This window comes from Hibiscus syriacus, unplaced genomic scaffold (assembly GCF_006381635.1).
Source record: "Hibiscus syriacus cultivar Baekdansim isolate YM2019G1 unplaced genomic scaffold, ASM638163v2 tig00111769_pilon, whole genome shotgun sequence".
In the NCBI taxonomy this organism is placed as follows: Eukaryota; Viridiplantae; Streptophyta; class Magnoliopsida; order Malvales; family Malvaceae; genus Hibiscus; species Hibiscus syriacus.
Genome location: NW_024063172.1, coordinates 3898610 through 3923481, shown reverse-complemented (window position 1 = coordinate 3923481; position 24872 = coordinate 3898610). Strand labels below are relative to the sequence as shown.

General features: G+C 37.5%; 3 protein-coding genes across 6 annotated transcripts; 1 reads left to right on the top strand and 2 right to left on the bottom strand.

Annotated features, from left to right (window-relative positions):
- The first annotated feature begins 7439 nt into the window (after positions 1-7439).
- Positions 7440-14790, top strand: LOC120169959. Of its 4 annotated transcripts, none has more exons than XM_039178028.1 (11): positions 7440-7686; positions 8159-8202; positions 8520-8637; positions 8721-8810; positions 8934-9060; positions 9442-10085; positions 10525-10795; positions 10872-11151; positions 11300-11464; positions 13560-14021; positions 14245-14790. In XM_039178028.1, the coding sequence occupies exons 1-11, from the start codon at positions 7473-7475 to the stop codon at positions 14536-14538; spliced, it is 2709 nt and encodes a 902-aa protein (XP_039033959.1). In that variant the 5' UTR covers positions 7440-7472; the 3' UTR covers positions 14539-14790. The 4 variants fall into 4 exon arrangements, with proteins under 4 accessions (XP_039033959.1, XP_039033961.1, XP_039033960.1 ...); XM_039178030.1 differs by having other exon boundaries at positions 7473-7686; positions 10540-10795; XM_039178029.1 differs by having other exon boundaries at positions 7473-7686; positions 13560-14018.
- Positions 14791-17238: 2448 nt separating this feature from the next.
- LOC120169962 (coatomer subunit zeta-1-like) lies at positions 17239-19884 on the bottom strand. Its single transcript, XM_039178033.1, has 6 exons — positions 19785-19884; positions 19246-19405; positions 18800-18947; positions 18625-18702; positions 17789-17873; positions 17239-17631 (listed from the first exon to the last, which is right to left on the bottom strand). The coding sequence occupies exons 1-6, from the start codon at positions 19785-19787 to the stop codon at positions 17572-17574; spliced, it is 534 nt and encodes a 177-aa protein (XP_039033964.1). The 5' UTR covers positions 19788-19884; the 3' UTR covers positions 17239-17571.
- Positions 19885-21631: 1747 nt separating this feature from the next.
- On the bottom strand, positions 21632-23789 carry LOC120169961. Its single transcript, XM_039178032.1, has 2 exons — positions 22517-23789; positions 21632-21831 (listed from the first exon to the last, which is right to left on the bottom strand). Exon 1 carries the CDS (start codon positions 23669-23671, stop codon positions 22547-22549), a length of 1125 nt encoding a protein of 374 aa, XP_039033963.1. The 5' UTR covers positions 23672-23789; the 3' UTR covers positions 21632-21831; positions 22517-22546.
- Positions 23790-24872: the final 1083 nt, after the last annotated feature.

Genomic DNA, 24872 nt, shown 5'->3' with positions numbered 1-24872 from the left:
TGTATATGATTTTGTAGATTCGTTTGTTTATTACTTGCATGCACCCAATTATTATAGTTGACGGAGCACATTTAAAAGGTCGATACCTTGGAGTAAACTTATTAGCAGTAGCCATGGATGCTAACAATGGGATACTGCCAATAGCTTACGGGGTTGGCAAATCTGAAACCTCTGATTCATGGACATGGTTTATGGGGCATCTTAGGGATTGCATAGGTCCTATTAGCAATCTAACAATCATATCCGATAGGGCAAACTCAATTGACAACGCTGTTAGAAGGTGTTTCCCAGATGCTTTTCATGGACTTTGTGGTGTTCATTTGTATAGAAATCTAAAATCAAGGTCTGCTGGTATAAAAAATCACAAATGAACTTACTGGAAGGCTGTAAAAGCTTATCGGGAAGTGGATTTTAATAAGTATATAAACTATTTAAGACGTGTTTTACCTCAGTGTGCTCAAACACTAGAAGATGTCGGGTTTGAAAGATGGTCAAGAGTACATCAACTTGGAGCAAGATATGGTTTCATGACGTCTAATAGTGCATAATCAATCAACGCTCTAAGTCGTCATTCCCGGAAATTACCCATTACTATGTTAATGGAGTTTTTTCGAGCCTCTATTCAACAATGGTACTACAAGAAAAGAAACCATTCAGGTATTATTTCTTTAAATTCGTAACTTATCATATATTTTACTAAGTATTAATTATTTAATTTTACAGGAACATTGGAACATCGTGTTACACCATGGACTGAAAAAAAGATAACGAAACGTGTTGTGAAGTCAACGTCATGGAGAGTTGAACCATGTTCAAACACTTTGTTTGAAGTACTGGATAATAATTTAAATGGGCTTGTCGATCTAAATGCAAAGACGTGTAGTTGTATGAAATGGCAAACATCTGGTTATCCGTGTGGCCATGTTATAAAAGTTGCTATTCATCTAAACCAAGATGATTCAAGCGCATACGCTATGGATTGCTACACTACAGAAGTATATCGACAGACTTATGTCGAGATTATCTACCCTATTCCACATCCTTCTGAGTGGGACATATCAGATGACTTACAAACAATTTTTCCACCAGCCATGAACAGAAGGCTACCTGGCCGACCAAAAAGGATCGTATACCGTCTAAGGGTGAAGAGAAGAAGAGATCGACATGTAGTTGGTGCAAGGAAAGTGGTCATACAAGGTTGACATGTGGATCACCAGTGCCATCACAATCAAAATATGGATCCTCATCAAAATTCCAATCACAACCGGCTTCACCTTTTGGGACTGTTAACTTAGGTGATTTTTAAATGCAAACGTTGTATTATGTGTGAACTTTTAACATTTTCAGTTAGGCATGTATTAGTAACTTGAGTTTGAACATTGCTATGATATGTTCAGTTGTTATCACTTATTAGACATTCATTTGACTATCGCAACGCGAATATGACTATCGCAACACGGAAATGACTATCGCAACGCGGAATTGACTATCGCAACGCGAAAATGACTATCGCAACGAGAGAATCGCAATGTGAAATGAAAATCGCAACGAGAGAATCGCAATGCAATTCTCTCGTTGCGATAGCCATTTCCGCGTTGCGATAGTCTATTTTGCATTCAACATAATGCAGATTGAAATCGACAAATCAACTATTACATTTCAATCAATTAAACAAGCACAAATAATAATTATGTACACATCAATTAAACAAATCAACATTTACAAATCATCTTTTACAAATCAATTAAACAATAAAAAATAATAATAAGAATTATTTCCTCATCAATTATTGAATCAACTTTTGCACCCATACATCCATTTCACGCAGCTCACTTCAGGATTAATCTGCAGAAACCAAACATTGAATCAACAACACTTTCTACACATCTAAAACCTACAGACAATAAATTATTGAATTCTAGCTACTTAACCAAACATTTTCAAACCAAAAAGAGTATATATGTTTAACAATACTTGCATTTGACTTACAAATTGTTTATGGACACTTTCATAACGCGAATGCAGGTAGGCAGCGTCTCGCATATATCGTTCTAGCCATAAAATGCCAAAACCACAAGCCTACTGCCCCTCTATCTCTATCGGTGGGAGGTAGAAACTGTGCACTTCCTGTCGTCAAACGCTCCAAGCACATGCATACGAGAGGACCACAATCCCCTCTGGCTTCCTTCGTTTGTTGTGGCACAGTCTCGTCTCTGATAACTGTAACATTGAACTTCTTTGGCTTCTTGTTTCCAGAATTAGTCCAATAATTAATTGCATCCAAGAATTTAGCCAAATGAGAGCTCCATCCCTTAATAATATCTCTCAAATCAAACAATGATATGTAATTTATCATGCTGTCATATACAATTGTCTTTAGGGATGGGAGCTGAAGCTCGACGAGAAGCCAATGAGTACGTTCCAAAACAGGGATAAACACCTGCATCAAAATGTAATAATTCAAATTGCGCACTTAATTATGAACATCTTTAAAATATTTAAACAAATAAATACTAACCTTATCGACCTCCCACCATGCAGGATAAAGTTTAGCTTGTCCATTAGCAACACATATGATTCCTGTCGTTGATTCTTCAAGTGAACTACGTGAAAAGACGTCGGCATAATTGTATATCGCGCTTTTTTTTTATATTTTTCTTTAATTTCCTTACAATTAGAAGACGTGTCACCCATGCATCAATATGTTGTTTTACAAAAAAAGAAATATATTAGTGAATTACATAAATTTAAAAAAAAAATCAAACTGAAATATAAGAAGAAATATAAGACTTACCCCCCATCGAAATAGTCGTTGTCTTTAACCCCTAATAATACACCCCACCAAGACCGTTCAATCAACAAATGCATATCATCGTTGAGTTTGTATATGTCAGCGTAACACCCTTGGCTCCGCTCATGTAGATAAAAATCAACTGCGGTATTAGCCCAAAGGGTATTATCCAGAATTGTTTCCGGTAGTTGTTTCTTCTCCACTTCATATACCGAAATGGTACTGGCCGGTAACTTATACGAAAGCCAAAAATCATCCATCATGTCCGGCACGTGAGGGGGCTTCTCAATAATTCGATATATTACGCCGTGTGAATCGGGCTCTAGAATGTTGGGAGGGACCTCTTCAATGATGACAGTGGCCTCTTGAACGGTGGGAGGGGACTCTTGAGGGATGATAGGGGCCTCTTGAACGATAGGGGAGGCCTCTTGAACGATGACAGGTGAGTCGGGTTTTTTCTTACGGATTCTTCGCACTATTGAGGTGAACGGAGACGTAATGGCACGTGCACGCCGTCTGATGCGTGAACTCCATTTTGCAAGAAAAACCCGATGTAGAGCATCCACCTTAGCATGCCGCTAAAAATAAATTAATACATAAATCAGTAAATAAATAGACATGATATTAAACAGTGAAAACAAAGACAAATATATTTCAAACTTGCACGGTATTCACCCAAGTCATTATTATATCATTGTTCACAAAATACATCAGATAACATTCCAGAAGTAAGCACTTATATAAACATTTAAAAGGACAACATATAGTTTTAGTGCAGGTTCAATGACAAAATAAAGAGTAGTAGTTTATTCTTGAAACTTAAATTTTCAACACTGTGAAGTTAGTATTTGTCTTTTGGTTGAAGTAATGCAATTCATTCAAGTTTCAATTTACAGAAGAAGAATAGAATCAGAAACTTAAAATCGCAACGCGAAAATGACTATCGCAATGCGAAAATGACTATCGCAACGCGAAAATGACTATCGCAACGCGAAAATGACTATCGCAATGCGAATTTGACTATCGCAATGCGAATTTGACTATCGCAATGCGAATTTGACTATCGTAACGAGAGAATCACAATGCGATTTTCATTTCGCATTGCGATTCTTTCATTGCGATAGTCAAATTCGCATTGCGATATTCATTTTCGCATTACGATAGTCATTTTCGTGTTGCGATTTTGTTGTTGCGATTTCATTTCGCATTGCGATTCTCTCGTTGCGATAGTCATTTTCGCGTTGCGATAGTCATTTTTGCATTGCGATAGTAAACTATTCTTCTTCTGCAAATTGAAACTTGAATGGATTGCATTACTTCAACCAAAAGACAACCAAAAACAAATACTAACTTCACAGGGTTAAAGAATAAACAGTTAAACAGTATTGGCAGCAACCTAATGAATTTACTAAGCAATCTAAGTGAAATTACGAGAATATTTATCATCAAGTTAAATATGAAAAATATTAAACTTACCTCGTTACGTAAAGTATGAACCTCGTTCTGCAATGATACTACAATCTCACGTAGAGCTACTACCTCACCACGTAAAGTAGACACCTAAACACGCCATACACTATTGTCATCGCGTAAAGTACCGACCTCCTCACGCAAAGCATTGACCTCATTACGTAACTCCCCTAACTCATCCCGTGGAGGTGGATGTGGAGAATAGGGAGATAAACGTAGTGGCATCTTTGCCGGTCGCCTATCATGAGGTGATGGTGGAGAAGAGGCTCGATGATTTGACAGAATAGGTGATGACTCTCGTTGTGGAGGTGTATATTCGGGTCAATCAGGTGATGGCTCTGGGCGAGGTGATGGCTCTCGAAGTGGTGGCTACTCATCATCCGTGCCATCAAAAAAACACTTACTAGCTTGCCACCAATCAGTGGCAAGCTCAACTTCCGTGGGTGTCAGCCTTTGTAATGGAGTGTTGGCCTCCTAACAATATAAAAGCTCGAACAAAGTTAAACGTGTACTAGTAATAACTTGTTTATAAACATATGGTAGTATTTGTGTTAATTTACATTATTTATTGTAGTATACGGTAGTAAATCTTCCCATTGCTGCAAGGACTGTTTCCTCTTCCAGGAAATAGCCCTAGGAATATCATTAGAAGTTTTTAATGCATATGTCTGCATGGCGGGAAAGGCCTCAAATATCCAAATCTACAAACAATATAATAACAAACATTAGTAATTGTTAAAGAATTAATTATAATTTTAGAAACATTATATTAAAATTATTACCTTAAAGGCCCAAATAAAGCCTGACAAAGTGTATTTGGAACCATCGCCACACAAACTTTTCCGATCATCAAAGGCAGACGACAACTTATTCCATGTAGCTTTCCATAGATACGAACCCCACAGAAACATGTTCCATGCATTTAGGTCCTCTACCAATTTAATTAGATAATTAGGAATAGGTTGTCAGGCCTCTCTGCCTAAAAAGCCGGCTTACAAAAGTATTAGAAGGCATACTCGGACAACATCGACGTCATCCATCCGAGTAAATCCATCTTTCTTATTCAATAACCTCGTCAAGTCTTCCACGTGTAAATTCGACTTCTCCGTTGACAGCTCAGGAAAAACCCGGGAAAACCATGATAGGCGGGTAATATGTCTAGTGTACCGATCTACATCATCGTTTCCGAAGCGTAGACCAGTGATTAAGCAAAACTCCTCCCGCCCAAAACACGTATACGCAGGTGGAAAATCAAACCATATCTCTTCATCACGACGTTGTATAGTCTATGGTAGATCGCTAGTCATGGTTTGAAGAAACAGATGGGTCAACATAGCATCTCCACCCGGATGTTGTACTTTCAGCCATGACCCGAAGCAAGTATCCTCAAATATTTTTCTTTGTGCAGGTGAAAGCTTCGACGCAATTGTTTTGGCCAGGCTTACTTTATTTCTTAAGGTCAATTGAGCCGAATAAAAGTTCTGCAAAAACAATAAACATACCAATTTAGATATACCAAAAACTACACTGTGAAGATATAACAAGAACAATAAACATAAAGAGTAGTAGTTTATTCTTCAAACTTAAATTTGCAACACTGTGAATTTAGTATTTGTCTTTGTTTTTTGGTTGGAGTAATGCAATTCATTCAAGTTTCAATTTGCAGAAGAAGAATAGTTTCTGAAATTTAAAATCGTAACACGAAAATGAAAATCGCAACACGAAAATGACTATCGCAACGCGAAATGAAAATCGCAACGACAGAATCACATTACGATAGTCATTCTCGGTTTCAAATACTAAAATTGAAAGAAACTTGAATGGATTGCATTACTTCAACCAAAAGACAAAACAAAGACAAATACTAACTTCACAAGGTTAAAGACTAAACAGTTTAGCAGTATTGGCAGCAATCGAATGAATATAATAAGCAATCTAAGTGAAATGGTTAATCTATTATTGAAAACACCAGTAAACATATCATCAATTTCATTATGAAAAACCTAATAATAATGCAAAAATTTCAAAATAAAAATAATTAAAAAAAATAACCCTTTGTGGTTGATTTGATTGATTTTTCATTTCTGACCGTGAATGATTTCGCCAGAGATGGAGACTGATATCGTCGGAGATGGGGACTGATTTCGTCGGAGATGGGGACAGATGTCGCCTTAGAGAGTGAGAGATGAAAATGAGACTGAGTTGTGATTTAGGGTTTTAGGTTATGAGTTGCGATTACGGGATATACTGTGGACGGTTCAGTGTTCCGATATATTAATATATTCGTGTTTGGAATTTGAAAAAAAATACGCGTTGGATACGAATGGCGCTATGTAAATCGCATTGCGATAGTCAGATTCGCGTTGCGATTTACGTATTCGCATTGTGAATTAGGAAAATCGCAACGCGAATTTGGAAAATCGTAATGCGATAGTCAGAATCGCGTTGCGAATCTGGAAACTGATTTGCGATACCGGAGATCGCGTTGCGAATTATCGATCGCATTGCGATTTAGTTGGTCATTTTGGCAAATCCAAAAAAAGTTGGTTAAAATCGTATATTATAAGACATTTTTTGTCACTGAGATTATTTTCTCTATATATATTTGTATCGCGTTAGGTTAACTATGGATTTTCACCTTAAATTTGGATCAAGTGGGTTTTTTTTTTTAATTTAATTTAAATTGGATGACGACTGAAAATGTGTTATATTTGGGTTGGGTTCAGATTGAATATAAACTTGGTCTGACCCATGATCATTTCTAATGATGACAGAAAAAAAATTCATTTGCTCGATAACGATAATTAGAAAAATTGAATAAAAGTCACATCATTTGATCATTAATGGTTCAATTATAAAAATAACAAAAATAGTAGTAAATTTTCAGAATTTTGTGACCAAAATGAGACAATGTCTATATCTCAGGGACTAATACTATATTTTACTCTAAATTAATATATTTTCACACTTATCTACAATGAATAGTAACGTGATACGTGAAGTCACACACGCGGCCATTATCAGCAGAAGGTTTTTTTTTTGCTGGAAATAAGAGAAAGAAAGCCTTTCGTTGTTTCAAAAATTATAATTCCTTATTGTTATTTGCCTCTTTAGCTGCAGCCCTGAGTTTCTCAAAAGAGAAGAATCACGAGCACAAAAAACCTAAAACCGGAGGCGGAAAAGGTTTTAGGGGGAGTATCCCGGAGAGAGGATGAGCGGGAAAGGTGGCGGAGGCGGTGGCGGTGGCGGAAATAATGGGTTAGGAAAGGGTAATAATACTGGACTTTCAGGTATTCCGCCTGGGTCTCGGAAGATGGTCCAGAGCTTGAAAGAGATTGTTAACTGCCCGGAACCCGAGATCTATGCTATGCTTAAAGAGTGTAACATGGACCCTAACGAGGCCGTCAACCGTCTCCTCTCTCAAGGTTCCCTCCACTTTTTTTTTAATTTTTTTTTAAAAAAAAGTTATGAAATGTTGTCCACTTCAATGAGCTTATTTTTTGGGTTTTTGGTTAATGAAAACTTTTTTTAGTTATTTATTATGCGAAAAGGGTAACTGCTGGAATTTATGGGTTCAGTGTTTAATTTAGGGTGTAAAGATAAAATCTACTTAATTGCTAGGGTTCTTGGTTTTCTCGGAGTGTTTTAGCTGGAGTGTATTTCAAGCAGTAAACATTATTATAATATATAAGTATTTGCTGATAATTTATTATCTACTTTGGAACTTGAAAGTAGAAGCAGAAAGACATATTTCAAGGAGATACTATCACTTATGTTATTCTCGAATGAATGCAAAAAAATACGTTTCTTTGTTTAATAACAATGGGGCTGCTGAAGTTTTGACTCTTGTACTGGTACTGTATTTCATTGCTAATAAGGTATTTGCAAAATGTGTAGATCCTTTTCACGAGGTGAAGAGCAAACGAGACAAGAAAAAAGAGGTGTGTGCTGCTTCAAATTATGCTACATAGTTGTTTTTTGTGAATGTCGAGCTTGCCTAATTAACCATACGATATTTGTTTCCTCTTATTCTGAATGTTGCACCATTTGAGCAATATAGGGCATTCTGCCAATCATATAGGTAATGCATATGTCTGATTGTTAGTTGGTTTCAACATTTCAAACTGAGTGATAATCTAATTCATTTTTCACAGGACCAACTTTCCCTTTGAAAGCTTTTAATATTTTCTAACCATTGCTGACAGATTTGCCAGTTCTTGTTATATATGTTTGACTTTTTTATCCCCTTTTGTTTCAGAGCAAGGACACAGTCGATTCGAGGTCTCGTGGTGCCAATAACCCTGGGAGTCGTGGCGGTAGGAGTGGTTCAGACCAATATACTGGACGTGGCGGTTCGTCTCATTACAGTTCAAATGGTACAACTTTGAACATTCTCTAATGCCACTTTGGAGAACCGTCACTTTTAATCCATTAAAGAATTTATTTGGAACACTTTTAGATGGTGCCAATAACCCTGGGAGTCGTGGTGGTAGGAGTGGTTCAGACCGATATACTGGATGTGGCGTTTCGTCTCATTACAGTTCAAATAGTACAACTTTGAGCATTCTCTAATGCCACTTTGGAGAACCGTCACTTTTAATCCATTAAAGAATTTATTTGGAACACTTTTAGATGAATTCTTACCAATTGAGTACTCTTTTTTTCTGGTTAGAGTCTGGCCCATCACATGGTAAACCTGCACAAAAGAGAGAAAATGGAGCCCATGCAGTTGCAGCCTCTTCACCTTCTGCATCTGGTATGCAAGGAAATAGCACGTGTCCTCGACCTCCATCCCACAGGTATTACCTGTTATAGTTTCAAAAGTTATAGTTCCTCCATGTCTAGCCCATTAAGGAGTTGAAAAGCAGCTATAAGCTTTGAGTTTAGTGAGTAATGACCTAAAATGGTTGTATACCAAATCATTATTAATGAAATTAGTTTTCTTCCACCACTAATCCTCACTCCTCTCTGGGTGGCATTTGAAATGATCATTATCAGAGTTGGCTAGTTTAGCAAGGACATGTGGGACCCTAATAGTTCCAAATGATTCTCAAATCATCTTAACTGGAGTCTGGAGTCAAGGCACCCAAATATTTGTCAATAACATCTTTCCGAAATTTTAGTTGGCTGAATTTAGTACTCTTTTCCCTATCTTAACTGGAGTTTTGCTGGTTTTGCAGTGAAGTTGTGGTTTCAGAGCATAAAATGTCCACATTAGGTCTAGGTGATGGGATTTCTTCTTCATCACAGCCTACTGGACACCAATCTGCTTGGGTGGGGGTTCCAGGTCAAGTATCAATGGCTGATATTGTGAAGATGGGCAGGCCACAAAACAAGCCTTCTTCCATGCCAAACCCTTCTCAGCAAAGCACTAATAATCAGCATCATGTGGTACCTCCTTCGGCAGCATTACATTCCAACTTCGAGGACCATGTTTCCAAGGAGTCGGATGTTACTTATGAGCCTGATGTCACCAAAAACCAGCACGATTCTCCAAGGGATGAATGTTCCCCCATTGAGATCCCATCTGCTGCTAGTGTGACCTCTGTCTTAGAGGCACCTCTGGAGTCTGGACTCTATGCTAATGCATCTAACTTGCCTTTGGGTAGAAGTAATCAACACCTAAAGTCCCAGTTGGAGGAAGCTCAGGCAGTGGATGATGGTCCTCTTGAAATCGTCAATGGTGACCATGTTAGGTCCCCTCCTATTTCAAGTAGAAATATACAAGAGGATAACTCTAGAAGTTCATCACTTTATGATAACGACTTATATAAGGATATGAATTCGTATCAGCCTCCTGTGCATGGCTTTGAGAATGATGAAGGTCAGTTTAGTGCTTCAAATCATTCAATTTGTGCATTTTATGATGTAGTATACTGCTGTATACTGTCAAAGGCATACACTGAGTTCAATTTTTTTGGCAATCCATTTCTTATCGTCTTGCTGTATGGATATGTATGCTTTTGTGGTTGCTGAATTATCTATGTGGCCTCTGAATTTTATCATTTCCCCCCTTCATAGACTGGATTTTCGAGCCTGAACCCAAAAAACAATTGGGTGAATGGTTGGAAACAATTGAAATATTTGGTGGGGTGGGGGGGCTAGGGTTGGTTTATGAAATAGTTGCACCTTTCTTGGTTCCCCCTTTTTGATCCCCCTCCAAATTATGGTCCATCATATATCTGTATGAATTTAGTTCATCCCATAATGTGGATTTATTTTTCGACATTTAATGCATCCTTTGCTCAGTGTTATCTGCGAAGATGGTTCTTCGTCAGTTGCAATGAATTTGCAGCAACTAAATTTACATAATGATGATCGGGAGCCGCCAACTGAAGAAGATAATCCTTCCCTAATAATTCCAAATCATCTGCTAGCCCACTCCCCAGATTGTTCACATTTGAGTTTTGGAAGTTTTGGACCTGCCGTTGGTTCTGCCTTTTCTGGACCATTTGCATCAAGGGCATCAAAGAATAGTTTAGACGAGGTACCTGAAGTAGCAGATGCCTCATCTATTGGGCACTCAGATAGTAGGTATGCCCTTCTTAGTTCTTAGTGCCTTGTTTTACTTATTTGTTCCTTACAATTGTGTAAAAAATTTTGCTTCCAGAGATCCTGAGTATTATGGTGACAAACATCTCAGAAGTAACTCAGAGGGAAATATAATAAATAGAAGTAATGTCAGCACTGGTAATTATGAAGTTCCTGAAGATTCTCAACTAGAGGTTTTGAATCAGGATGCTTCTGAAGCTGCCCAAGGGAGCCAATATACATTTCCTCCATCTGTGTCTGATTATAACTATGAAAACCCGGAACAGTTGAATCCTGCTTTCACTCATATGCAGACAAGTACTCAAATGCAAAGTCTCAATCCTTTCTCAAGTGTAATGGTAACGTGTCTTTACAAATAAAATTGAATTTATTATTCCAAGCTGATGATTCCATATGCCTTGCAGACTAGAATTTTTTTATATGTAAATTTCTGCTAGATAGCGGCATCTTGAATGTCCCTTCTCTACATGATAATTTTTGTTACAGCAAGAGTATACAAATTCATTGCCAAGCACTTTGTTGACATCAACCGTTCAGACTGCAAGGGAGCCAGATCTTCCATATTCACCCTTCCCTGTGACTCGGTCAATGCCATCAAAATACATCAATGCTACCTCTTCCATTAGTGGTCCAACCATTTCTATGCCAGAGGTATGCTTTTCTTTATTTTAGTAATTTCCTGATTCCTTTACACGTTTTTCAGTTCTAATTGGTTGTTGAATGTATTTAAGGGTTCAAGTGGCCAAGAAGGAAACATATTATTCTTTTTTTCTTATTTCTCTGCTACCACTAGTGTGTGTAATGATCATTTAAATTGAGAGAAATTGGAAGACAAAACTTGGTATAAGTTATTCTGCTCATTTAGTTTTGGATTGTGTAAAAAGAGAGAAATAAGAGACGGGCAAGAAAGGACGAAAATAAAATTATAAAAATAATGTCATGTAATTTAAAGTTTTCATTATTTTCTGATGGTATTCTTATTTCAAGATTTTTTGAAGGAAGATGAAACTTCATATTCTTCTTATAGTAGAGCTGTTTTTAGTGTCATTTTTACTGGAGCTTTACCTTGTAGTGTCATTGTGTATGTAGAGTCGTGCTTTTATATTAGACCAGCTAGCTTTTTGGTTGTGAAAACACTTGTTCTATGGTTGTTTGGCCAATTTGGATGAAATTCTTGGGCTATTGGAATTTTCAGTCGGTTTTTCATGCAGATGCTAAAAGATTCCTATTGGCTTGGAATGACTTGAAGACCAACTCTCTTATCTGGCCATTTATACCTGGAGCTGTTCTATGGACAATTTGGAAGACCAGGAATTTTATAGTGTTTGAAGGAGGGAAGCTTGATCGAGCAGAGATTTTCTTTCTAGCTAGGTGCAGGCTTGCTTCATGGTTTCTAGCTAAGGAAACTCATATTTCTATTTCCAAGGAGGATATTATTGCTGACCCGTCCATAGTGGATTCCTACTCGTCCCATTCTAATCGGGTTTCAACCGTGTTTCCTTGGTCCCCTCCTCCAAAAGGTTTTATTAAACTTAATGTGGATGCGGCTACCTCGAGTGATTGGAAGAGGAGTGGCTTAGGTGGTATTTTGAAAGACATGTTTGGTTCGATCCTTGGCTCCTTTAAAGAGCCTGCTGGTCCGGGGCCCCCAACTTTAATGGAATTGAAGGCTATCCTAAAGGGTTTAGATTTTTTTGAATCTATTCGTCATAGGGTTAAAGATAGATTGATTATTGAGAGTGATAGTCAGGTGGCAGTTGGCTGGATTAAGGATGTGGTTTCTTGTCCTGTTGTTTATGTTCAAATAGTTAAAGACATTATTCAAAAGCTTAGTGTTTTTGAAGGTTTTATTAGTTGGGTTAGTAGGACAGCCAATATAGAGGCGGATGTCCTAGCTAAGGCGGGTATTGGTTGATTTATGCTCTGTTAAGGGCTGTTTCTTTCTGGTTTTGTATCTCTTGAGGGAGATTGATTTGTATTACTTTGCTATATTTGAGTTTAATGAATCCTAGGGCACTCCTTTCCTCCTTGTGTGGATTAAGGAACTACTTTTAAGTTCCGTTAATCACCAAGGGGGTTTTATTGAGGCCTTTTATTCGTATCAAAAAAAAAAAGCTTAGTGTTTTTGAAGGTTTGATTAGTTGGGTTAGTAGGACAGCCAATATAGAGGCGGATGTTCTAGCTAAGGCGGGTATTGGTTGAATTATGCTCTGTTAAGGGCTGTTTTTTTCTGGTTATGTATCTCTTGAGGGAGATTGGTTTGTATTACTTTGTTATATTTGAGTTTAATGAATCCTAGGGCACTCCTTTCCTCCTTGTGTGGATTAAGGAACTATTGTTAAGTTCCGTTAATCACCAAGGGGGTTTTATTGAGGCCTTTTTTCCTATCAAAAAAAAATAACAGTGACCTTTGACTACTTTTGGCCTTCTCTTGTCCTCAATCATGCATCTGTCTCTACCTGATTTGTAGTTTTATTATTGCAAGATTCACTTCTCACAATCTTTGGAGAGATTAGTTCACTGTTTTTGTTATGTGCTTGTGTCCTAGTCAGGAAAGGGAGCTAAAACACCCAAAACATTAAAAAAACCAAGAGTTAGGAGTGACCTTTACAAAGAAAAGAAAAGAAAAATAGAGGGGTGGGGGTGGAAAAAAGGGAAAAGTCCAATTTGAACGCCTAACTAAAAAAAATCTGTAATTGGCTGGATTCGATGGTTATTTCCTGATTAACTTGTTGTACATGTGCAGGCTCTAAGAGCAGCTAGTATTTCTGCACCGCAGCCCACTCCACAGTCCTTGCCTGATGCCAATGTTGCCACAGGACCTGCACTTCCGCAACATTTAGCCATGCACCCTTTTTCCCAACCTACACTTCCATTGGGACACTATGCCAACATGATTGGTTATCCCTTCTTACCTCAGAATTACACGTATATGCCATCAGCTTTCCAGCAAACATTTGCTGGTAATAGCAACTACCCTCAGTCCCTGGCAACAATGCTCCCCCAATACAAGAACAGTGTTTCTGTTAGCAGTTTGCCTCAATCCTCTGCAGCCCCACCTGGCTATGGGTTTGGGAGTTCTCCCAAAATCCCTGGAGGACTCTCTCTCAATCCACCTACTGCACCTGCGGGCACAACCATCGGTTACAATGATGTTCTTAGTTCTCAGTACAAGGACATCAATCATCTGATGTCACTTCAGCAGCAGGTAATTTTCTCTACAAAGCATTGAGAGATCTCGTTTGAATTGAATAATTTTCATTTATTAACCATGTAATGATTCGTGTATGATGTAGTCTGTCCTTCCTTTTTTCCCCCTTTACACCCAAGGATCCTTGGTTTCTTGTACATCTACTGTATTTGTGAATTTAGTTGTTTCTATTTTTCTGTTGCTTTGAATCTGAAGGGGGTGTCCTTTTGTTTGTGTTAAGAATGAGAATTCGGCCATGTGGATTCACGGACCCGGCTCACGAACGATGTCTTCTGTTCCTGCAAGCACATATTACAGCTTTCAGGGGCAGAACCAGCAGGCTGGTGGGTTTCGACAAGGGCAACAACCACCTTCACAGCATTTTGGGTCTCTTGGATACCTGAATTTCTACCATTCTCAAACGGGATTATCGCTGGACCACCAGCAGCAAAACCCTAGGGATGGGTCCCTGAGTGGATCTCAAGGCCAGCCACCATCAAAGCAGACCCAACAGCTATGGCCAAATAATTACTAATCATGCCCCTCCTGGTTTTTCAGGGTCTTGTAGTGTGTTTAGACGTTGCTGATGAAAGGCCCTCCTCGCAATTGAGAATAACTATACGAACGAGTAACTAATACGTCATCGATGATGGATCTGAAGTGACCTTGACTGGCTACTGCCCTGTGCCACGATGTTGTATTCTACATTTTAATTTATTGTTCAGTTATGGTATGTTAACTTAGGAACACAGTGTGCTAATTTGTGGTAGTGGACTCTACTTTTTTCTTCCTCAATTGTTTCCCTGTTTTCCTCTTTTATAGTAAAAATTGCCCTCTTCATTTCATCTCCCATGGCAAGTTTCTTAATCTGAAGAATCTATTGATACCCCTTAACACCATTCATTTTATCATGGAAAACAACCATGGCCGACCGTATCGGTGACCTCAACCCATTTACGAACAAAGCTTGACAGCTTGAACACAAATGCTGCCGTTCAAAATCAAAACCTTCCAAGCGATAGCAGTCCAAACCAGGGTCATCACATCACATGGGGAACATTCCCCGGTGTGTATGTGTCCATTTTGTTCTTCAAGAGTTTCTAATCACCGGACGAGAAGAACCAACAATCAATCGGTAGATAACGAGACCTATAACAGCTTCCAACGAGTCACTGTTTAAAACCTTACGGTAAACCAGCTGTTGTGAAGCGAGGGATAAAACGTATGTTGCAGTACCCACATTGGTGCATATGAAATCGAGTATATGTTTCCCTTTGGAGACTCCACTAGGATTCTCGTTGCCATTGTTTGCTACCAGTACAAGTGAGGAGATGGTAAGGGGAACCAGCGACTTTGTGATGAAAGGAATGAATTTATGGGAATTTAGGAAACACTGTAAGAAAGCATTGAAGGCCAACTGAGAAGGCGATGTCAGTGACACAGTGGAAACCGGCAGGTACTCGAAGCCAACCGAGTACAGATAAGCATTGTGTTATGATTTTAGGTTAAGAGAAAAGAATAGACGAGAGAAGAAACTTAGATTTCAGAAAGGAGAAAATCAATTCATTTCATTTCATAAAAATCATCTCGTAATACATTGAATTATTTGATTACAATGCACTAGATTCTTTCTCCAGCTGGCTGCCCTTCTAACGTCCTCAGCAGCCTTTACAGGTGTCATCGTCCTAGTTGGGCTTCACTCAGCAGGCCCACACTTCGGATCCAGAAATAGCGAATTCCCTTTTATCTCTTTTGTTCTCGTGCCTCTCACGTGATCTTCTTTTAATCGAGTTTTCTCCAAATTAAGTTGAAAAATCCCTAACCCTTCCTTTGCGGTTCCAATTCTCATCTCTTCGCGACCCTCTTCTTCTCCCCCAATCGTGATACATTGCCTGCAATAAATAGTCCGAGATACACAGTTCAAAACCAGCAATGGAAGTGATGTTTTAGTGTTGTGAGATAAATCGAGGGGATTGACGGGATGATAGTCCTTGAAAATTTCAAATTATATATTTTATTTATATTTTTTTTATTGATAATCAAAATTTCTCTCTTTAAATTTTTATAAATTCTCTCAATATAAATTTTACATCTTGCTCCATCTTTCTCAAAGTAGCCCTTGTGAGCAAGAAAGTCACTGTTCCAAGTGCTATTCTCAACCACTTCACCATGTGGTTCTCAGCCGGTTGAGACACTGTTATTTGGATGATGGGTTCACTACTTAAAATCTGATCCTGCAGATTCCATCAAAGGGTTTATTAGCCTAATGATTCTTAACAGAAGAAAGAGCTCAAAAAACCCATTTTTTGTGAGTGGATTTGTAGCTGTCGAGCTCAACCCACCCCCCATCCCCCTTAATTGTCTGCTGCCAAGTAGCATGCATGCATTTATTCATAATAACATCCCCAGTCCATTTAAGGCGGTTACAGATGCAAATCTGTGCAATGTGGTGTGCATTCTATTATGCATGACAATCGGCAACAGTTAAAGGAAACCGACTCAGATCCACGTTCTATTTACAAACATCAAAATTTTTATTTTTATTTTATTTAAACATCAAAATTTTTATTTTTATTTTATTTAAAGAATCTAGTTGATCATTTCATTAGATCAATTGATTCACCCTCTTGCATTATAAATATATTTATTAAGTTGTTAAAATGTGATTTTCGCAATTAAAATCAATCGTTTTGATATATAATTGGAGTGACTACTAATTGAGATATATTTAAAAGGGTTTATATATATATATATATATATATATATATATATATATATATATATATATATATATATGATAAGTGACACGTGATTGATTGATTATAAATTAATAAAAAGTGTGTTTTGAGAAAAATTATAGATAGGGAGCAGTTTATCTGTTTAATTAATTCACCAACAAAATAGCGTATCTGTTAAGGTGAACTTATCATTAAAATCATTGTTTTGAATCAATTCAATTTGGGTTGAGCAGGACAATTAAGCAACACGAATCAATTAACGATACGTTGCACTGTAGATTTAGCAATTGCTATATTTTTGTGTTACATTCATTTTTAAATATTATATAATATTTTAATACTTGATAAATCATGTTTAACAGATTTAATTGATATCATCAGAGAACATCACCTTAACAAAACTCACCATGTGTAGATGGAAATTGAAAAATCTATCACATAACCTGATCTCCAAAACTCAGAAGGAATAACAGGCAAGAATAATAGAACAAAACCTAGTCTCCAAAACAAAATCACGCATCTAACTTTAAACCAACTTATTAGGTATCTGCCATGCTGGGGTGGGGAGCAACCGATAAATTAAAAAAAAACATGTCGACAAGCGCCTTCAAGCAGTTTACGCTGTAATCGACATTGGCTCCGAATAGCATATGAAACAAGTCTCAACACTCTCACTCACTATTATCAAGAAAGCGACATCAATGTCCATCCTAATCATCCACATTTCTATTGCACCCAAAAGGGCACAAAAAGAATATCCTAAGCACATCAGGCATAGCATCAATATAAAAGATTATATCTTCCGGCTCCCCCCTTTTGGTGTACTCGTTTTATGCAAGGAGAGATCGTGTAAGACGTTCGCGTGCAGTAGCCAATGCTTGAGTTATTGTCTGTACAACATTGAATGTGTTAATATGGTGACAATGGTTATTGATATGTTTCACTAGTTAAAGTATTCAATTATGCATTCTGGTGGATGATATAATATATAGGAAAATGAAAAATAGGAACATATGTTGCTGGTTTCAGGAACAAGAGCCATAGTACCTGCTCCGACAATGACGCTCCATCATCCATACTATGACTAGCAACCTTCCCAGCTATAACATTTGCATCGGTTTCAAGAACGATACTGCCAAATAGATAGAAAATAGTCAAAATGGATGATAAGACAAGCATCCAAAGGAGACATTTGCTTCTAGGCTTCTAGCAACTCCCTTTTTTTATTGGAGAAGAAAAACCATTCTATTAAGTGTTCCGGGAAAGGGAACAGGATTCGTCAAATAGCAGTATCCCAATCCCACAGCTATGGCAAAACCATGCTCCCCCAGGGGTTGCTTAGTCTTTTTTTTTCTTATTTAACTAACCCCACTTTCTAGTTTCTTATATAAGAATTAGAACTAAGGAGCCTTGGAAATATACTCGGAAAACCAGCTGAAAAGATAAAGTAGGAAAAAAATATGACTTGCTAATTCTATACAGAAAAGGAGAAGCAAAGAAGATCCAAGGCTTAGCTAACAGCTCTTTTAGTCTCAATCTAGTTGAAACTCTGACACTTTTGCAAAAACTGTTTAACCCTTGTTTGACCAAATTCAATATAATTTCTTTCTTTTTCTTTTCCAATTCAATGCATCCAAACATGATAAGTAATAAAAAATCTAAATGCTAATCTTTTTTCTTCTGCCGACATTCGCAATGGCATTGTCAAGGGGGGAAAATGTAAGAATAGTAGTCAACCAAACGGGGGAAATCAAGGGAAATTTCAAGCCAAGAATTGTACTAGAGACACTTCTTCTAATAACAATTACAAGGAAAGAAGAATGGTCTACTCAGAAAATCAGGAAACATAAGTATTTAATTTCAAAATGAATGATAATTCATACCCGCCATCAACAATCTCATCAAGGCACAAGAAAATGAGATCTAAGTTCTCCAGCACCTCCCTCTTGTCCACAGTGCCTCTGGAGGAGGAAAAAGTCAAAATTAGGCAAGATGATACCATGATACCACTCAAACATGTATCAAAAATGGTAAAAGTAGAAAGCGTTATGAAAAAACCTAAGGATAAGTCCAACTGCATCAAAAAAACCCTGGAGTACTGAGGCCAAGATTATCTCATTTTCATTTTCGCCTCCCGTAACAAAAAAGTGAAGGTCTTGAACAAACTTGTAGACGACCACATAGTTGTCAAACATCGTTATCTCAGCTGTAAAATAAAAAAAAATTGAAGCGCGTGTTAGAATATTAGTATGAACCAGCACTTAATCAACACCAAGCAAGGATTTTTCCTCATCCACCAGCATAAAAGCAAGGCTCAAACTTTTCCCTTAGATTAAATAATCGATCCACAAGCGAAACAACCTTCCAAATTCTCAAATCCAGTGAATTGTTTAACTTACAATTGAACATACCTTTCAAACAAATCTACCTGATTTGCATTATACAATCAATCAAAATGTAAGGAAGCATCAACAGATAAAACTTCCTTAGCAGATCAAACTGACCTTCGTTACGTGCACTAGTCTTTTGGGTTTTGGTAAACACAGTTTTCTCAAAAGCTTCCTTAGCAGAATTCGTCGGCCAATCATCCGAGTAATACTTCACAGCTACACGGTTTCCTTCGGAATCCAAAAGAAGGATGTTTTTGATTAAAGGGCACAACTCCTACAAACAAAGATCATAAAATTTTCAATTCAGAAACAAAGCTCATATAGATTCAACTAATCAAGCTAACCAAAAACCTAAGATAACGCCAATTTAGTTCCAATCCAGCTCTCAAATTTGAGTTACAGCCTGAAATCTTCAATTCTTTTCAAGTCTAAAAGAAACGAATTGGATCTGAATCTAATTCTTAGAAAAATAAAAAAGAAAAAAGAAAAAGAAAATTTAAATCAAATGCGAGGTGAATAAGTTTAGATCTGCATTAGAGATAGCCAAACAACATATACAAATCAGATCTCCAAGCAAATAATGGAAGGGAAAAGGTCGCAAGGTACGTTCAATGAAAATTTGAAAGATTGTTAAGTTAACAGAGAAAGCTGACCATTTTTTCTCGTTTGGCAAGATTTTCTCGGAAAAAATCGGATTCTTGTTTGGCGGAACTTATTGACTGTAGTTGATAATGCTAAGGGACGAAAAACAAAGGGATGTCGGCGTAAAATATAGAGATTAGTGAAATGAAATTTGTTATTCTTACCGCTATTTTCAGATTATTTGTTTAACCCCTCTTTAGTTCCTGTAATTCTATTTTTGTCCCCAATTATTCTTACTCACAATTTATTTATTTTTATTTCGGACCACCTAATGTCGTGTAGTCACATTGGGTACGGGGTAAAGGTATCTCTGGGATGATCATAAGTAGGTTGAGTTAGATTTTTAATTCAATTGAATTCGATTTGAGTATGATATATTTTTATTTGTCATTTGATCTAATTTGAGTTTAAAGAATTACTGGTAAAATAGACTGCAAAATAACACCGTTAGCACTGACAGGAAAGATAAATAATAATTTAAAAGAAACATATTGATAAACCGTGTCGTGGTAAAACCACTGCCTTAGAAACGAATTCGCCCCGATGTGTGTAATCGCTGCAGTAGGCGGACCGTTCCCCAGAGGTTAACACGGCTCTCCAAGAATTCGTACACCCGAAAATTGGAGCGAACTTTGTGGTATTACTCTTCTCTCAACTCAATCAACACTCAAAAGAGAACAGTGTTTCAAAGCAAATGTTTGCTTAAACTAATTTTTAAGTAATTATTTAAGTGATGGCAAAATTGTCATTTCTAATACTAGTGGAATAACCTAATTTGAGCATATTTACAAGGTTAATGGGATAACCTAATTTGAGTATTATCAACATTCCATACTAGTGGATTGAGCATTATTAACATTCAATACTAGTTGAATGAGCATTATTAACATTCAATACTAGTGGATTGAGCATTATCAACAAAAATCTTTAATGACTCGAAGTTACACTCTATTTGAAACGCGCATCTAGCCCATTACAAATACATATAAAAGTGTCGATTGAATAACTTGACAAGTGAAGGGCTAAACTAGTAGCACATCATCCTTTCACTCGTAAAAATTTTAGACGAACCATAGATATCTGGATGAATAGCTTGAAAATTTTCAATCAAGCAGTCAAAAATAGCTAACGAACCACGAACCATCTTCATTAAGATCATATTTGGTCATATAATCCGTGGCAACATTTGCATTCCTACGCGTCAATTGGAACTCTACATATATCGATATAATAATTTATTTAGATCTGAATGTTCAAAAACTCTCCATCATGGTAAATGCTTATATCCTCACATTCGTGATGTTCAAACCTAAAACCTCGAAATAACAACAAATATTTTAATTATTAAAATCTCTTAATTGTTAAAAAATTATTCATATAATTTAATTGATTAATCGATTTTACTTTTATTTTTTAAGACACTTAACCCTCAACGTGACAAATATAAATATGTTATATAGAGTTTTAATACCACGTTGTCTAATTATTTAATATATCATATTCAAATTGCCCATATTAGTAGACACGAGCTTACAATTCAATCCACGTTATAACGAGCTAGAACATCATCTTTACGTTGGATATTTGGCTTTTTGATAGCCTGAACCACACCCGTTGGCAGCGCCTATCCATTATCCATGTTGGGACCCTTGATGGATTGGTCCCTAGCTTCATCATAGTATGTGATAACTACAGATACATAGTGTCCTTAAGCCGTATCCTGTTGTGGGGCATTTCAACAAAGTTGTCACCCACTTGAAAAAAATGGTGCTTCATGAACCAGGACCCTCTATGTGACATTTACTGCATCTTCAATTCAATGTTCAAGCATCCTAGGACTCTGTTCTCAAAACATTTTACACAGACCAGCAAAAATAGAAAGCGAAGAAAACATGGTATTAATCCATGAGATAACCTTGTGATTTTACAGTAGCCTCCTGTCCTTTTAATAAAGAGTTTGTTCCGGCCTTTTCGAGTACCGATGTTAACCTTTTCGACAATCGGTGGCCGGTGGGCATGTTTTTGCATCAAAGCAAATCGTGAGCCGACATCAAATATCTGAAGAAAAAAGGAAACATTGGTTGATCTGAATAGAAGATGATAGAATTGATATGCAAGAAGGAAACATTGGTAAAGTAGAAGCAATTTAACCTCCCATATTGATATGCAAGGCTTTATCCCGGAAACTCATCAGTGAAATCAATTAATTCTCAATAGTTTGATGATGGGAACCATTGGATAGGATGAGATGCTCCATTGAACATGCATGCCACCATTCTCAGAAGGAAGATATTCAAAACCCCAATTATATTATACTCATACTATGTCAACAAGATCATATCGTCATAATCTTAGTTTAATGGTGATTGTGTTTTCGGTTGAATCGGTTTTTCAATAGTCAGAACAGAGCAAAAGCCAAATCGAAACTATCCTAAATGAAATTTAGAGCCAAAGAGGCCAATGCAAAAACACCATCAGATAAAAATTGCAGATCAAATTCATGAAAAAGGAGCAAAAGCCGATTTGGGTTCAACCCCAAAGCTTTGTTTTCTCGCTCCATAGGATTTGAACTCAAGATCTTACCAGCGTTGGTAGATCGACAACAAGTTCACTTCTAAGTTTTCCGATTACTAGAATCAAGTCACTATTAATCCACAAACCCTAAATCATCATGCAACCACCTAACACTAAAAATGCAGCAATAATCGAAGTGTTTTTATTCATATTTCTGGTAAAAACTTACCTAAAAAATCGATGAATCTTCCATTCCCAACTATGTCTTTGATGTCGGTTTTTGCAACAAACCAGTCAAGTAAACTTCCCCATGCTTCAAACCACTAGGATCTGTCTTGTTAGCCACTGCCCACTTCACTTTCTTATACCCAAGTTTCCCTATCAACGGCCCATAAACTTTTTCCAGATCCACCGCTTTACTAAAGAACCGGTCCACCCACAAATACCCACCGGCTCGCAACACTCTATCCACATCATACAACATGAACTCCAACACCGGAACCGGTATCCACCGGTTCACCGCCCTCCCACACCGGACCAGATCCATCGTCCCATCGAAGACCGGGAACCGCTGCTGCAACGGCACGTGTAAAGGCACCAACCCTCGTAAAGCCACGGCCTCGTTGTAAGGAGCATTGACGTTCATGGTGGTGGTCAGCATGGTGACGTTGTAGGATTTCTTCATTACAGCGGCGAATGTTCCGGTGCCACCGCCTATGTCTATGCCGAGACGGATCGCCGAGTTAGCTGATTTAGCTAATTGCATGAACTGGGAAATGGGAAGATCGAGCTCGCAAGTGTATTTAAGCAACGACGAGCGTTGAGCGTTGAGATCGAAGCCCGTGGGATTATTTTGCAAGAGACAAGTAAAAGATTTACACGAGTATTTGTTCCAAATGACGCCTGAATCAGGGAGGGATGTCGGGAAAGGGGTTAAAGGCAGAGAAGAAGGCTGTTTCGACGGGGTTTTCGAAAAGCACCGTCGCCGTGGGAGCGGGTGGCAGCCGTTGAGAATAAGCGTTTCCTGGAGGTCGGGATCGAAAGGGCAAGTCGAAAAAGGAGTGTAATTCATGTACTTATGAAGAAGGTCAGGGTGGTTATGGCAGGAAGAAACAATGGAACCAATCTGTGAGTGGAGGATAAGATCTTGAGGCACAGCTGAAGCCGGTTTCTTAGCGGTAGCAGCCGAGGACGGGCTATGGCGCGTGAGGTGGTTGATGGTGGCGCGTATCGTATTGAGCTGTCGTATGAGGTTGTCGGGGACGGGGGCGGGAAGCGGCGGCCTTGGGGATTGAACGGTGGAAGAGAGATGATAAAGGGAGAGAATATTGGTGGCCACCATGACTACGAGGAGAATCAAATTCAAACCCATAGTGAAACCCATTGAATTCTTCTGGTTTTTCCTCTACTAAGCTTATCTTCTTTGTTTCTATGATGCTTCGATTCTTGTAGTTTTTTTTTTTGCGTTTCTCGATCTTCGTGTAACACTTTGCTGGTTTTCTGATTATTTTGTCTGATTCTGATCTTTTGGTGATATGATTTTGGAGGTTTAAGCTTGTTTTGAAGTTCGATTCTCAGTCACTTCTTTCAGCGTATGTGGTTAGGCCTGTAATCGAACTGAACGCACATGAGGTATGTTCATGTTCGTTCATTTAATAAATAAACGAACATAAACGAACACGAACATAAATGAACACGAACATAAACGAACAAATTTTTTTTTTGTTCATGTTCGTTTATTAAGGAATATAACTTGTTCATGTTCGTTCATTTAATAAATAAACGAACATAAACGACCACGAACATAAACGAACACGAACATAAATGAACACGAACATAAACGTTGGAGACCCTACCTTCCATTGTTCTTTCATGAAAGATAGTCGACAATGCAAATCAATCAAATCTACAGTGATAAATAGCGTAAGAGTTGATTAGCAATAATAAAATGTTTGAAGATATCAAATATTTCGATCGATCTTTTAAAGATATTAAATGATTCACATGACTTTAATCTAACGCTATAACATTTATCTTAGTGGTCCATGATTATATATGAACAATCATTTTTCACTACTTTATTCTAATAAATTCATCGGTTAAAAGTTTTGTGACATCAATATCAGACTTTAGTGAGGTTTGTTAATAATGGTCATTTCCGTTGGCAAAGTAGAAAATTTAACAGCATTAAGATTTCGAACGGTACAAATTGAACTACAAGGCAATAACATAGATCCGAAATCCCTTCGATGCTACATATCGTAACTGATATTATTGCTAAACCACCATTCAAAATTTTAACGTACCTAAAGTCTACTCCACAACTAAATATCACACAAGAACTATGAAAAGAAAAAGTTCATTGTTAAAGTGTATTTTCTACTTATTAACGGGTTCTTCCTAGAAAACCCATTACTTTCGCTATTACACTCTTTTCAGAAATTACATAGAAACCTTTGTTTTGTTTTCTAACAAATTCTATATATTTTTCTCTTTGCTGATGTTCATATATTTCCGATTGTAACATTTATCTTCCTATCTATTTCTAGAAAGAATTATGATGTTTTATTGAGTTTTAGATGTGA